The sequence below is a fragment of the Chelonus insularis genome, unplaced genomic scaffold (genome assembly GCF_013357705.1).
Source record: "Chelonus insularis isolate UGA/USDA-ARS -01 unplaced genomic scaffold, ASM1335770v1 contig_18_pilon, whole genome shotgun sequence".
NCBI classification, from domain to species: domain Eukaryota; kingdom Metazoa; phylum Arthropoda; class Insecta; order Hymenoptera; family Braconidae; genus Chelonus; species Chelonus insularis.
This window is the reverse complement of record NW_023276419.1, coordinates 47,085-62,271: the sequence shown is the minus strand read 5'-3', so window position 1 is coordinate 62,271 and position 15,187 is coordinate 47,085. Positions and strand designations below refer to the sequence as shown.

The following is a 15,187-nucleotide window of genomic DNA, read 5'->3' as shown; positions in this document are numbered from 1 at the left end:
GTTCTAGTAAGAAAACATTGTTTACAACAAAAAAACACAATGATACGTACATTTTTCTTAGCCTGCAAATATTTTTGTTTTTTTGGAATAGTTCAGTTACATAAAATCTAAAACTCAAAAATCCTTCAGTAGATGAAATTTTGATAGGATATTTTCAGGGGATGTAGAATAAGTTACCACTAGAAATAAGTGAACTTCGATACTAGACAATAGTTTAAACCACCCTTTAAAGGCATTTTCATGCAATTTGTTTACGTTTGTTCTCATTTTTTGGAGAACTATGATAGATAAAAAAAATTGTTTTATATAAAACTTATAGCTTCAAAGATTTCACACATAAAATTTTGCATCTTTACATCCTTACAATTAACAGTAAAAAGTAGGGCTGTGCGAATAGTACTCAAATCAAATCGAATTATTCGTTATTTCGAATAATTCGCACAGCTCTAGTAAAAAGTTATTGACCTCGAAAGGTTGATAAAATTAAAAACATCCAAAAAAGTAAACACCCTGTATGAACGACATTGTCATGAGAGAGACTGCGCGATTAGTCAGCGCTTGTCATACTCAGAATATTTTTGTATCTAAACATATGCATTTGGTGTTCCCCTCATTAAAATAAAAAATAATAAACGTCATAGAAACAATGTAAGCTTCTAAAAGAATAGCTGATGCCCAAGGTCAGTGTTTTCCATTTTTTAAAATCTACAATTAACAATGGATTCAGCTTAGCTACTAAATTTAGGGAGTGAATTATATATTATAATTGACTATTTATAAATAATAAACACTTATTGAATGACAAATAAATTAATTAACTATTGTTTTCTATAATAATATAATTAAATCAGGTACAAGAAGATATGAATAATAAACTTAATTAGTTATTTCTATATAATAATCAATTAATTTTTTACTATTATTTGTGTATTTAGTTATTGACTTCATTAATTTTTTTTTATTTATAAGTTTATTTAAAAGTGTTTGTTATACAAAAAAAAAATAAAAATTCAATCCTAAAAAAGTTTTCTTTTCCTCGATTTACTTTTACACTCTATTAATTAGTAAAATCTAATTCCAAGATTTAAACATTTAATAATAAACCATAGAATTCATAGCATTAAATTATTAATAAGAAAATAAATTGGAATACCTATGTATTACATGTACTCACCAATTAATTTACAACTATTGCCCTGAAGGGAATCGCCGGCGAGTTGAATGATTGCCATAAGTAAATCGCCAAGCATTAAACATATAACGTGATAAGTTTGACATCTCCAATGCAAAACGTGATGTGAAGAAGGAAGAAGCCAACCGGTAGCTAATGTTGCAGCCAAAAATATAGCACTTATAATCAAACTTATAGCGTAAATCCGGAAACGTACATCCATTCTTGTAACTTTTGATCTAAATTAAAATAAACATTTTATTTACTTTAACATTAATGATCATTATAAGTAAGGTAAATTTATTCTTTAAATATAAATATGATTGTATGTTAGACATGTAGAATGACAAATTACAAATATATAAAATAACCTAATAAAAAAGGTAAAGAAGCTACTTCCAAACATACTTTAAATTGAAGAATAATTTAACAATAATCTCTTATTCTCCCTTATATTTTTCATTTATCGAAATAAAAATGTTTAAAAAATCATGTTAAAATTAATTTCAAATGTATATTCGTGTAATTAACATTTCGGAAATTATAGTAGAATCAGGAGCATACATATTATTAATAAAATACTGTCATATCTCTAATAAGTCAAATTTTTCAGTATTGGAATTTACTTTTTAGCAGAACAAGTCAATTCATGTAAAAACTCATAGAAATACAATTTCTAAAAAATAGGTCTGAGCAAACTTTGTGCTAACACGACGAACTCCCCATTAGTAATTGTTTATAACAAATTCATGTTGTTATAAACAATGCGTAATTGTTAAGAGTCATATTTCATCATTAATCATATTTTTTTGTTGAAAGCATCCAAATCCATGTGATATACGCATCAGTTAATCGATAAATACAATTTTCAATGGTTTATAACAAATTCATATTGTTATAAACAATGCGTAATTGTTAAGAGTCATGTTTGGTTGTGAACAATAATGTCTGGTCAATATCGACTTAATTTTCAAATGGAATTGTTATTGTTTGGCTTAGAAGTATTTTGAATAGCTAATCTTTTCATTTTTTATTAGTTATTTTGTTATTAAAAAAAAACGGCTCGATAGAATTCGTTCAAATTTCTTTCAGGTCTTCTTTATAATAATATCTTTCGAATTAATTTTGGTTGAAGTCGATATCTCAATTTTTTCTTGAGATATCGAAAACGAAAAAATGCTGACGTCCGTACATACATACATACGTACACACACATACATCATTCTAAAAATATGTCAGTATGCTTGCAAATATCTTGAAACGTGGAGATTTAATGAAAATTCAAATTTCACCAATCGACCCAATTACAATAACTTCCTAATGGAAAGTTAATAAATCGTCCTAATAATGGTGTTGGTGATTAACATATTAGACTTAAACTATGATAACAATGTTACATTTAATAAATTAAAATTAAAACTCTATTTTATTATAAAAAATTTTATACCGTTGTGATGTATATTCCGAACACGCGAAAATTTTCATCCTTTTATCAAGTTGTTTTATTTGTTCCACACAATATTGAGAAGATGGCAAAACCAAATTATTTACTTGCAAATCGCCATTTGGTAGATAGTGAGATTTGCTTGCATCTCCAACGATAGTGAAGTTTTCAGAATGCAAACATCGAGGAAATCCAAAAACAACTTCAACATTTGATGAAATGTTTGGTAATAGAAATTTTTCATCTTCATTATTTGGCTGTATCACACATGAATGCCTGTAAGCATAGTAAAATAACTAATTCCATAAAATCAACTATCACAATATTTCAACTACCTATAGATCTATAGATTTTTCTGAAATTAGTACCGTCACAATTAAATGAATATGAGATTAACACACTTCTCACTGTAGATGAATGACACTTTCTATGACCATTAAATAAAAACAAGTTAATTTGAAGTATGAGAAACTATTAAAGTTAAAAATTTGAAATGAAACTTAGACGAAGCTAGGACTTTTATTCTTTAAAAATTTTTATATTAACTAATGGTTTATTAATTAAATTACTGATAAACACCTCTGTGACGAAATACAGATACACAGGAATTAGAAGCGTAATTAGTATTTGGTTAATATGAATACCAAAAATTTTACCTGTCTTCATCAAAAATAGCATTCTTTCCACAACATCTATAGATATTAGTTCTACTAGTGATTTCTGTTTTGTTTTGTACTTTTTTAGGTGTACAAATTAGAAGAGCTTGAGAATCCGTACAAAATTCACTTGGCGAAAAATAAGTTCCTTTTTCAATGTCAGATACTGCATTACCGTTTTCCCAAAAAATGCAAGGTAAATACCTTGTGCAAGGCACAACTTTCAGAATGTGGTCACTCAAGCAAGTGGGCTTCATTTCTTCTTGAATTATCCATTCAGGAGGTATTTTTGGTGAAAGTGAATTTTGAGAAGGTGAATAGATCAACGGCTCCCAAGATGCCATACTTGGTTTGCATACGGGATCAGAATTTGTATTTTGTGACAATGATAATTCTTCACCATTTCGACAACATTTAAAAATTATTATCTGTGACGTAACTCCAAATACAAATGATAATAAAACTATAGAACATAACGTAATCTGCGACATTATTGTCGTATCTCAAGATCCATTTATCATTTATAAAAATTAATTTTAACTGTTAAATCACTGCAGTCATGGATTTTATTCTCAAGTTATTATGTGTATACTGTAAATTAATATGACATACTGTATATTACGATATAGATCGTAATATACATAGTCGAACAGAAGAATACCATAGGATGTTCTAATGTCATCCGAGTAGATTTTCACGATTCGGTACAAAGTATCGACACACTACATTAAATCGATTGTAAATATATCGATATCAGCATTTACGAACAAATTTAAGTATTGAGGCTGGGTTTTTCTAAGCTCAAATAATCACAAATTTTTTTCTTGTTAAATTATAATTTTTTTGTGTAAAAAATATTTATAAATGTTGAGGAAAATTTTATACAGGAGAAAAGACAAAATTTGACAATGTAATATAAGTGCAGGAATAACTATATATATATATATATATAATTATATGTATAATCATGCACATAATTACATGTATAATTATACTTATCTATTAATAGCTAAATAAATAATTATTTTAAAAAAAGGAAAAGTAAAAAATGCATAATTCTACGAGAAAATTTGAGATAATTTGAGGTTAAGAAAGCCGAGCCTTAATATCCCAAAAATTATTAATTAAAAATGGAGATATCTTAAATTTTTTTTTAAATAAACAATAGTATTAATAAAAATGCAGTTCAAAACATTCAACATTACATAATATATTAATGTATATTTATATACAGGGCGTCCTGTAACTTATAGCGAAGCCGGATATATGTTATGTAAAAAAATAAATAAAAACGATCAATGGGCACTTATATTAAACTTATATTAAAAATAATTTATTTCTTGGTTTATCGATACTGATATCGAGACTTTCAGATTTCTCTTCTTCAAAAAAATTAAATTATTTTTATGTAATCATATAATCGAAGTAGATTGTTCCAATTTCAAGTATGATTTGGTCTCTAAACTATTAGAAGGTGTTTTTGTTGATGGTAGTTAGGATTATTTTCTTCCAACTAACTTATAGAGGTTTTTGTATTAAGTAATTCTTGCACATTTATCTGTGAGATTTGTTTTATTAACCTCATTAATTAACATAACAAATGATTTCAACAGTAGGATGTATTGCACATTACCTAAGTATATTTTTTAACAATAAAATTTTTTATTATTCATAAAATTTGCAAAAGTTTAATTTTAAAATTCATCATTTATTTAAATTCCGGAAGAATAATTTTCACAGTTGTAGGTGGCGTGACGATACATAATGGCGATAAACTTCATTAAAACGCGAATTAATCCACCAAACTTTAATAATTTTTTTCGCGAAAACTATCAATTTGCGAATATAAGTTCCCATAACAGATCGTTTTTATTCATTTTTTTACATAGCACATATCCGGCTTCGCTATAAGTTACAGGATACCCTGTATACATATTATATTCGTATTATGGCAGACGATCATTCATGTCGCATACAACAAGTATGGGTGTTCAAAACAAAATATTCATTATTTTGAACATTAATATAAAATCTCATTGATTGCTATTGCTACACTACTAGCCAAAAATTTATGTCCATCCGTTCGATCTTTATGTTTTATTACATGACTCTTTCGAATTTTTGTCTCATAATTGTCAAGCTAAGTTCGAAACAATCTTATACAGAATAAAAATGTCAGTATGCGTTATTTGTTTACTTCATACTTAAGCATGTTTTCATTTTGTAACCTACAGGGTGTAAAAAGATTTTTGATTAGTAGTGCATATTACATCATCTTATTATTGTCGAACTGAGAAAAGAGTTCCTCAGTTGCTTCAATGCTTTCAGGCTCCCCACCACTGATTTCCTACCCCTGCTACCACGTTTTTCGCTACTGCGCAAGCGTACCAGAACACATGAGGAACTCTCTTCTCAGTCCGACAATATAGTCGGACTGAGAAGAGAGTTCCTTAAATGCTCTTCATGTGTTCTTGTACGCTTGCGCAGTAGTAACAAACGTGGTAGAAGGGGTAGAAAATCAGTAGTGGGGAGTCCGAAAGCATTGAAGCAACTGAAGAACTCTTTTCTTAGTTCGACTATAGTTTCGATGGATAAGTTCATCAATCGTTGTCAATGAAATAATAAATTTATTTAATTGGATTAGTTTGTGTACCTAATTAAATGTCCGAAATAATTAAAACAATTTAATAAAAATTAAATTAAACTATATTGAATTAAATTAAATTTTCACAGTAGTTCTTTCTGCACTTATTATAATTACTTATTCAAGATAAATTCAAACGTTCGGCTATAATTATTCTACCACTTGAAATGATATTCGAAAAATAGTATAGTCTTAGCATATTAAATATTGTCAGTATTTCAATAAAGTAGATACATAAGATTAAATTGTATATACTGAGTTAACTTTTTTTGAAAATAAATTAAGGCAAAAAAATTTTTAGTATTCGTTATAGAGAAAGGAAACTTTTTTGAAACTCAAATAATAAAATATCTATTTAAATCGAAATTTGAAGGAATGCATATATCAAAGTGTTAAAAAAGAAAACTATTGAAAGTTTGACGTAGATTTGACTATTGGGAAAACATGTCATGTTAATTAGATTACATTAATTATTAACTATAATTAAATAATTTTATTATAAATCTACACATATTCAAAAAATATTTGTTGTAACTTTCACTTTATATTTACTGAAAATACAAAATTATTTCATCAATACTTATGTTACTGATTAAATATAAATTTCTCTCAAAGTCTTACTCGATTATAATTTTTGAACTTTGTAAACTACAAAAATGAAAATGATCATGTTACATTATTATTGTATTTAAAAAATGAAAGCAATATTTTCATTACATTGTAGATTTTTCTATAGAATTTTACTGTTTCTTTTTGAGAATATACATATCTTATTCTCTATTATTTATTACGATATAATGATGTTTGTGGTCAATATTTCAAAATTATCTGTAGAAAAAATTATGATTAAAATATTTTAGTTTTTTACATCAAATATCAAGCATTACTATTACAATGAATTGATGCAGATAAAATCAAGTACAAATAATTTTTACATTATTATAAATGGTGAACAAATACAACTTTGGCCAACTAATGTAAAATTATGAAGGTAACTTTACAAACATAAAAAAGGCCTTTAAGGTGATTCTAACAAAAATGCTCGAGCTTTTGCTGTCATTTTTCGAACACGTCCTCTACTACTTATACTGATACCGGGGCCGGGTCCACTATCATCACTATCTTCAGCATAATAACGTCTTTTTATACTTCGTCTATTTCTAATTGGAGCACTACTATTTTCATCACTTTCTTCATTGTACCGAGGGCGTTTTCTTCTTGTCCGAGGTTCTGTTGAATTTTCATTTTCACAACTATTATTAAATGAAATTTCTCTTTGCGGTCGTATTTTTCGCATTTTCACTACGCTATCGCTATCAGATTCTTCAGTACTTGAACTAACATGACTAAATGTTTGTTTATAAACGTCATTAGAAGATTCTTCACTCACATATTCATGATAACTGTAACTAGTTGTTGAAATTTCTTCTTGATGTTCAATAGCTTTACGAGTTTTTTTACAGTTCTTTTGAATTTTATCATTTTCACTATCACTGTCGAAACTTTGAAATCCTACAGATTCTTGTGTTTTGTTCGAATCCATATGTTTTTGGTCTTGATTCCTACTATCGTTATTTCTGTATTTATAGTTTTTGTTATTTTTACGATTATTATGCTTAGATTTTTTAACACTACTTTTACGCGTCGGTATTCTTCGTTTATCCGGTTTGTAGCTATCAGTGGAATCACTATCATCACTATCTATATGTTTTTTCGCTTTTGCCATACCCACAGTTGCACTATCACTGCTATCTGCATCAATCGATGACTCCAATTCATTTTGAACTGGTGACTTTTTAATTTTCACTTTCGTAGTAACTGTTCTAAGTTTCATTGGTCTAGATTTTGTAGAACATTGATCATAACCATTATTAACTCGAGATGGACCTGTAAAAATTAATTTCAATATTTTATTATAATACAAAACGATAAGATAATGAACAATTTTAGCTTTTTTACTACCATATAATATCTAACTAAATATAAAAGAATTATTCTTGAAATAAAATCTAATTGTTTAAATTATATTTTCTTTCAATTTCCTAAAATTATTTATATATTATAAGTATATAAGTATAAGTTAAATCTTATTGATTGAATAATTTTTATCATTTAGGATAGTTTGAAATAAAATGACGGAGATATTATCATTATATTATCATTATTAGTGATGTAAATTTATGAATATAATATTCATATCGTATAAGTATTATAATTACCTGGTCCATTGTACTGAGTAGTATGTTTTTGTTGGAGTGGTCTTTTTTTACGTCCCGAGTAAATAGTCTTCTTTTTTTGATCAGTATATTCCTCATTGCTATCATAATCATCATCATCATCATCATCATCATCATCATCATCATCATCATCATCATCATCATCATCATCATCATCATCATCATCATCAACATCAACATCAACATCATCATCGACATCATCATCGTTATCATCTTCTTCATCATCATCATTATTGTCATCATCGACTCTATCTTCTGTTTGTTGTTTTTTTGAAGTACCTAAGAAAATTTTTAAAAACATTGATCGGGTTTATGACTAACGAATATATAAATATTTATTCAGAAACAATTAAATTTACGATTGACAATAGCACTTAAAAGTATTTCGATTGTGTAACATTTGTTATTCTTTTTAAAAATAAAATTATCAAAATAATATCTCGAGTATAGGTGAAATTATTCAAACGTATTAAAACAGTGAATAGCTTTTGAAGATTTCACTTATTAATTTTTATATTTTGTGTTAATGAAATTAATATGTTTGTCAAAGTACTTTTAAGTTTTATATATATTACCTGCAATACTTTTTGAGCAAGTGTTCGATTTTTTTAAACCACATTTTCTTTTTTCATTTCTGTTATTTTGATTTCGACGTCTTACTGATTTCCATGTATATATAATTTTGCGCATATGTTCTTCGAACATAGCTGATAGTCTTATTGTCATAGAATATATCTAAAAATTTTAATCGTAAAATAAAATTAATCATTAACTAATTAATGTACTTGAAATTTCGATAGTTTTTGAATTCACTTACTCTTGATTTTTTATTAGTATTATAATTTCTACTATTAGTAAATATCAATCTCATATCTTTAGCAAACTCTTGGGGAGTTTCATAGTTGCCACCTAATAAATCTTCTTTTATTGTTCGTAAATCCATTGGGGTGTCAATTATTTGGTAATAATCTGGATGTTCTAATCGATCTACTGGCTCTCTATAAAAGAAAAAAAAAATATTACTATATAATGTAACATGGAATTTGTCAAACATTTCACCCAAACTGACCTAAATGGTACAGAATCATCACATTGCCATAAAATTTCTAATAACTGACGACATGACAATTTCCAATCAATACAATTATTTTTGTGAGATCGTAGATTACGATTACATAATCCTTGACTTGTAGAAGGCATAGATATTTTATTGTTTAATTCTATTTCTGAATCTGAAGAATGATATGTATCAACTAGTTGATGATATACTGCGGGTACATCTATTTCTGTAGTCTCTCTAAATAGATAATCAATTAATTAATAAAAATAATAACAATACGATAATAATTAATGAATAATTGATTATCAAATTACCTTATAATTTTTAAACATAAATCGGTAACAATCCGTGCAGACTTGACAATTTGACTATGAGGTTCGTTGAATTTTTCAGCATTTGTTGCTAAATATCTTACATCAAATTGAGCTGCAATCTTTCTTCGATAAAAATGGTTTTCTAATCGTGTTTTTATGGTTGATAAATCAATTGGATATTCCACAACAAATGCATAAGATGGATAAATATTCAGATCAACGGGTGTTATAAATGGTTCTGCTATAGCAAGAGACATGACTTGATCAATTCCACGTACGATACGACGACAAGTAGCTTCTCTATCTCCCATCGGCCATTCATCTGGTTTAGGCTGATATAAGGTTGTTTGAATTTCCTCCGGCAATACAGGTACTGCACCGCCAATTTCTAACGGTAATCCTAATTATATATTATTATACGTCTATTAAGTATGATAGAATAGCTAATAAAGATTATATGTTGAATGTAGGTTTAAAAAATTTAACTCACGTTCATTATCGATAAGTTCTAAATCCCATGGACTCATCTTTTCATATTCACCATTATCCCATCTTACTCGAAAACACATGAAAAATGATTCCGGAAATTCTTCATCTAATGGTTCGACAGATTCGATTTGACCCATCCACCAGCCATCATCGATCATACATCGAAATCTATCACCTACAGACCAATTCCGCATCAAAGCTGTTTCAAATGTCTGACGTAGAACTAAAAAATCTAAAACATCAGCCATATCATGGTATTTTACAGTAAAATTCTCTCCGGTAAGACCGCCATCTTCATCTAATAACGCTAATTTTAAGCAACAGAGACGTGGTGGTCGAATTTCATATTTAATACCAACAACTTTCACGAATTCTTGCGCCTGAAAGTTTCATCAAATATAGAATTAAATTCTTAAAATTGTTGTAATTGCAACGATAAATGAATAATATTCATAAATGAATTACATACTTTTATGTTCATTTTGGACCATGGTTCACAACGAGGACCTATTTCATATACTTTTTTATTTCTAACAGCATCGAGATATAAGTTGTGGCCTTGTCGAAAATAGACTATTTCATCACCCATTTGAGGATAATAGGGAGCTTTACGAGGAATCACCTCTGTAAGCCATTCTGAAGGACGAAAAATTTCAGGTACTTCGGCAATCCCATTAGGTACTGCTACTGCCTAAATAAGTAGTATTTATTCAAATTAATTATCAAATTTTGTATTAACCTGTATAAATAAAACATAAGAATAATTTAAAGTACTTTTTTCCTTAATCGTTGATTCTTTCGTCTTTCTGTATCACTTGGAGGTGTCGGAGATCTTTTTTTGACAGGTCTTCGTTTACTTCTTTTTGGAGGTTCTAAGTTTAATCCATGGTCAGCAATCCAATCAGAATATTCACTACTTGACTCTGATGTTGAGTCCGAACTCATATCTTCTTCATGAGCCGTAGAATCGCTACTGTTGCTACTTACTGAACTTCCTGATACATCTACATTTCTAATATTCTAAACATAAAAAAGTATCTTTATATTTAAAAATTTAAACCAAAAATAACAATGTATAAATGAATGTGTACAAAATAATATAAATTTTTACATTGAAATCTTCATCATTTCGAGCTTCATCTCTTGCAGAACGGGTCCTGTAGCCATGTCTTCTACCACGATTTCGTTTACAGTTACTTGATCGATTGTTTAAATTATCTTGAACAGTAGCAACATTGACGGAAGATTGTGGCCGTTTTTTCATTTCTCTCTTCCAGAGATCTAATTCAGCATCAGCCATACTATGTCTATGAAATTACATGATTATTTGATGCAATTAATTCTAATTGGAAACTAAGAATCGAGCTTTAATACATACAATACATCTAACCGCATTTTAAGCACTGAAGATTTTATAGGCCGTACAAGAATAGGTTTATTCCACGGTGTTGTATTATCGCGTTGCCAATTACCACTACTGTGCCTAACACCTTCAATATTTCCAATACGACGCAAACCTGAACGATTGCCGCGAGGGCTAGAAATTTGTCGAAGCTGTTGTTCACCATTAGTCTCCTCTCTATCATCTACTTCTTCATTATCAACTCCAATGATATTTTGTCTTTGGGCAAGAGCTTCAATAAGTCTATCAATATTTGACCTTGGTTCAGGATCAGGTAGACCTTCAATAACTTCTTGCACTCCTATAAATATTTCTTTATTATTAAAATAAATAATATATATTATCTTATTGTTATTAACTAATGAATTACCTCCCACCCCTACAGCAATATTAGGCACAAGCTGCTCTCCACGACAATTTTCTCGACCGGGAACTAAACGCTGCAATGCAGGTGGATAAGGATTTCCATCAACATCAACTAAGAAAGGAGGAGGCATTAAATGCGGTGCGGTTTGAGTTTGTTCATCTAATACATAGTTATTAGTATCACGAATCAAAGGACGATAATCTGTATGAAAAAATAACTCCTTGGGTATCTGTAAAAATTTATCTGAAGAATAAATATATTCTTGATATTACATAAAATTTTCATATGTAAATTAACTCAATAAACTTACAATTTTCAATTTTTCAACTCCAGCACCAAATCCATACATTAATAAATGACCATGTGAGTCAGTCGCAGCAAGCATGGTTCCATCAGGTGACCATTTGGCATCGAATACAGCACCATTTCCTTGACCTTCTATAAAATTTTGAAAACATGTTATGGGTTCAGAATTGAGCACATCCCAAACAATTAATTGTCCATCATGTCCTGCGCTTAATACAATTCTTGGATCAATTGGATGTGCTTCCAAAACAAATACTTCATCTTTGTGACCACGTAAAATTTTAACTAATCCTCCACTATTAGAATTCCATACTTTTAAAGTACTATCATTTACAGCCGTAATGACCCATTCATCACTAACATCCCAACAGACCATTGTTACTTTTGATTTTTTGTTTGTATCATCAACAATTTCAGGATCTCTAAGTGATTGAAAAAAAAATTTAATTTTCATTCATGTCTATCAACAATTATAACATGTATGATAAAATTATTGTACCCGGGTAATTTAGTGTTCATTAAAAGACGCTTCTGGACCCATTGTTGTTGTTTGAAATTCCAAACAATAGCAGTTCCATCTTTTGAACCTGAAATGAACTTTAAACCTGCATGGGCCCATTGAATACTGTCTACTGTGTCAGAATGTGCTTCAGTCTCAAGAATACGTCGTGGACCTTCATCTCCGAGCATAATGTAAACACGGACATGATGATCTGCTGAACCGGCTGCCATAAAAGCACCTCCAGGACTGAATGATGCACAAATCATTTGGGCTTGTCCAGGTCTCATTTTTTCATGATATTGTATAGGTTTTGACCTAAAATATTAATAATTATTCTACACATAATCTAAATAAGGCCGAACATTCAATTTTACAATAAACTTATTTATTATTTTATTATGCAGACTAATCCTTTAATAATAAAAAAAAAATAATATTCTGAATATATTTATATATATTTATAATACACACTGAAATATAGCTCTTTCATTCATTTTTTGTGTATAAGACCAGAAAGCAACTGAACCATCGGTACTTGTTGATACCAAATAATTTATTCCACTACAAGAGATAGGACAAAAATTCACTGATGTTATCATTCCTGAATGTCCAGATAGAACTGCAACCTAAAAAAAATTGATATACCTTAAAAAAAAGTTTTCTGAAAAAAATGATTTTTTTTACTTACTGGAGACATAGTTTGAAAACACCACACCCTTAATATTTTATCTAAACTTCCTGCTGCTAGCAATGAATTATCAAAGCTCACTGCTATATCCATTATTTCTGAAGAAGCACCTCTGAATGTAGCAAGTAAACGACCATCAATTGCACTCCATACTTTGACAAGTAAATCGTCCGCACCAGTAATAATATATTTGCCACTTCGATCATATAAAACACAATAAACTGCCGATAAGTGCCCTAAAGTATAACGATACAGCTGCATTTTAGAATAAAACTGAGTTGGAATTGCTTCACGCCGATGTAACGGCCCCGAATTTTCTCTTCCTTGTAAAACACGAACTGCAAACAATATGACTTATGAGCTAAATAAAAAATGAATCGTCAACATAATGATTGAAAAATAAACTTACCGATATTATGCAACAAATTACTCGGATGCTCATTGAAAGGCATACCACCAAATCTAGTAGAATAATCGACTATTCTTCGATAATTTTTACTAAAATCTATTTACAAAAAGAAATGGATTGATTTATCACATTCATAAACTAATTTTTATTAATACGTTATACCTTCTTTTCTACGTAAAACTGATTGTCTACCAGTTCCTAGAAGTGATACGAAACCTGGGATGGACGAAGGTACTTCTTTTTCCATTAAAGAACCAATACGACTACATATTTGTAATAAATAGTCGGCGCTGATATGTGGATATTTTTTATCCTAAATGAAATTAAAAAATTTCATAGATAATGATGATTACTCTTATATTATGAATAATTAAGTAATGACTAGAACAATCGTAAATCTAATTATCTACTCTTACCAAATCTTCAAAATTTTGATCATGAAAATTTCCTTTCCAATCAATTCTTTTTGGTAATATCTGTAATAAAATATAAAATAAAAATTTGTAAATGCAGTGCAAGCAGTAGCAATTACATAGAAGTTTCTTTCATAATATAATTGTCATCTTATGATCAAAAATTTATGTCGACAAATATTGAATTATTTGAAGTTTATAAATTAAAACATTCCTAATTTATAAATTTGGATTAAAAATTTTTTACCTTCATAGTTTCCAACTCCTGTTTTAGTACCTGCACATAAAAATAAAATATTCAAGTTATTTTGGGTATCGACTACCATAAATACTAAAAATATTCAATAATTTAATATTTACGTTTGCAGCTTTGGAACATGAACCTCTCTCAAGAAATTTCACAATGAGAAAATATAATTCTGAAAGAATATATAACTCATTTAACTTATAATAATTTTATAAGAAAATAAAATTCATTTTTTCATACCTGTCTCCAATACAGAGTGCATCTTGCGAGTACTTTCTTCCATTTTTATAACTTTAACAGAAATTGCTATATACAAACCTAAAATTCATTCATTTTAAATCAATTATAAAAGATATTAACTATTTAAATTTTATCACAAAAAATATATAAATAAAAATAAGATTTCAATCACCTATGTTTCACTATGCTTAGTAATTATTGGTACAGAATCAATCGTTTTATTCTATTTTAATTGACCTGTCTTACCATTACAAATTTTACTAATTTAAATACGATTTGCAATACTTACATAGAATTTATAAATATAAACTTAATTAAAAAAATATTTTAGTTTCAGCATAGGTAGCCTGATTTGAGAAAAAAAAAAATAATTCACAACTTTTATAGCTGCATGTATTCCACCAACAATATTCATTGTGGAAGTGGTTGAAAATGAATATCCCCACTTTATGATATATATTTGTTGCAGAGAAAAAAAGTAAGAATTCTCGCAAGTCAAAACAAAAAAAACAAAAAATGCAAAAAAAATAAAATCGATCAGATAATATTAACAAAATTATACTTGATTATTGTTTAAAAAACTTTTGCTCATAAGAAG

The 15,187-nt window shown here is 28.5% G+C and overlaps 2 protein-coding genes across 5 annotated transcripts in view; both read right to left on the bottom strand.

The window, feature by feature from the left end:
* Nucleotides 1–3,979, bottom strand: part of mthl1 (methuselah-like 1) — a 75,382-nt gene extending 71,403 nt beyond the window's left edge. Inside the window, exons 1-3 of the mRNA XM_035078972.1 lie at nucleotides 3,272–3,979; nucleotides 2,619–2,891; nucleotides 1,175–1,410 (exon numbers count right to left, since the gene is read on the bottom strand). Of these exons, the coding sequence (XP_034934863.1) occupies nucleotides 1,175–1,410; nucleotides 2,619–2,891; nucleotides 3,272–3,762 (1,000 nt within the window). The 5' untranslated portion in view covers nucleotides 3,763–3,979. The remainder of the gene's footprint in view (nucleotides 1–1,174; nucleotides 1,411–2,618; nucleotides 2,892–3,271) is intronic.
* Nucleotides 3,980–6,659: 2,680 nt separating this feature from the next.
* Nucleotides 6,660–15,182, bottom strand: BRWD3 (bromodomain and WD repeat-containing protein). Of its 4 annotated transcripts, none has more exons than XM_035078966.1 (23): nucleotides 14,879–15,182; nucleotides 14,590–14,667; nucleotides 14,463–14,521; nucleotides 14,350–14,379; nucleotides 14,106–14,165; nucleotides 13,852–14,002; nucleotides 13,690–13,785; nucleotides 13,281–13,618; nucleotides 13,064–13,218; nucleotides 12,590–12,907; nucleotides 12,095–12,512; nucleotides 11,788–12,013; nucleotides 11,394–11,730; nucleotides 11,127–11,322; nucleotides 10,790–11,035; nucleotides 10,485–10,706; nucleotides 10,017–10,395; nucleotides 9,527–9,926; nucleotides 9,222–9,449; nucleotides 8,970–9,150; nucleotides 8,728–8,887; nucleotides 8,135–8,431; nucleotides 6,660–7,802 (listed from the first exon to the last, which is right to left on the bottom strand). In XM_035078966.1, the coding sequence occupies exons 2-23, from the start codon at nucleotides 14,630–14,632 to the stop codon at nucleotides 6,934–6,936; spliced, it is 5,409 nt and encodes a 1,802-aa protein (XP_034934857.1). In that variant the 5' UTR covers nucleotides 14,633–14,667; nucleotides 14,879–15,182; the 3' UTR covers nucleotides 6,660–6,933. The 4 variants fall into 4 exon arrangements, with proteins under 4 accessions (XP_034934857.1, XP_034934861.1, XP_034934860.1 ...); XM_035078970.1 differs by having other exon boundaries at nucleotides 9,527–9,914; XM_035078969.1 differs by having other exon boundaries at nucleotides 11,394–11,718.
* Between the last annotated feature and the right edge of the window lie 5 nt (nucleotides 15,183–15,187).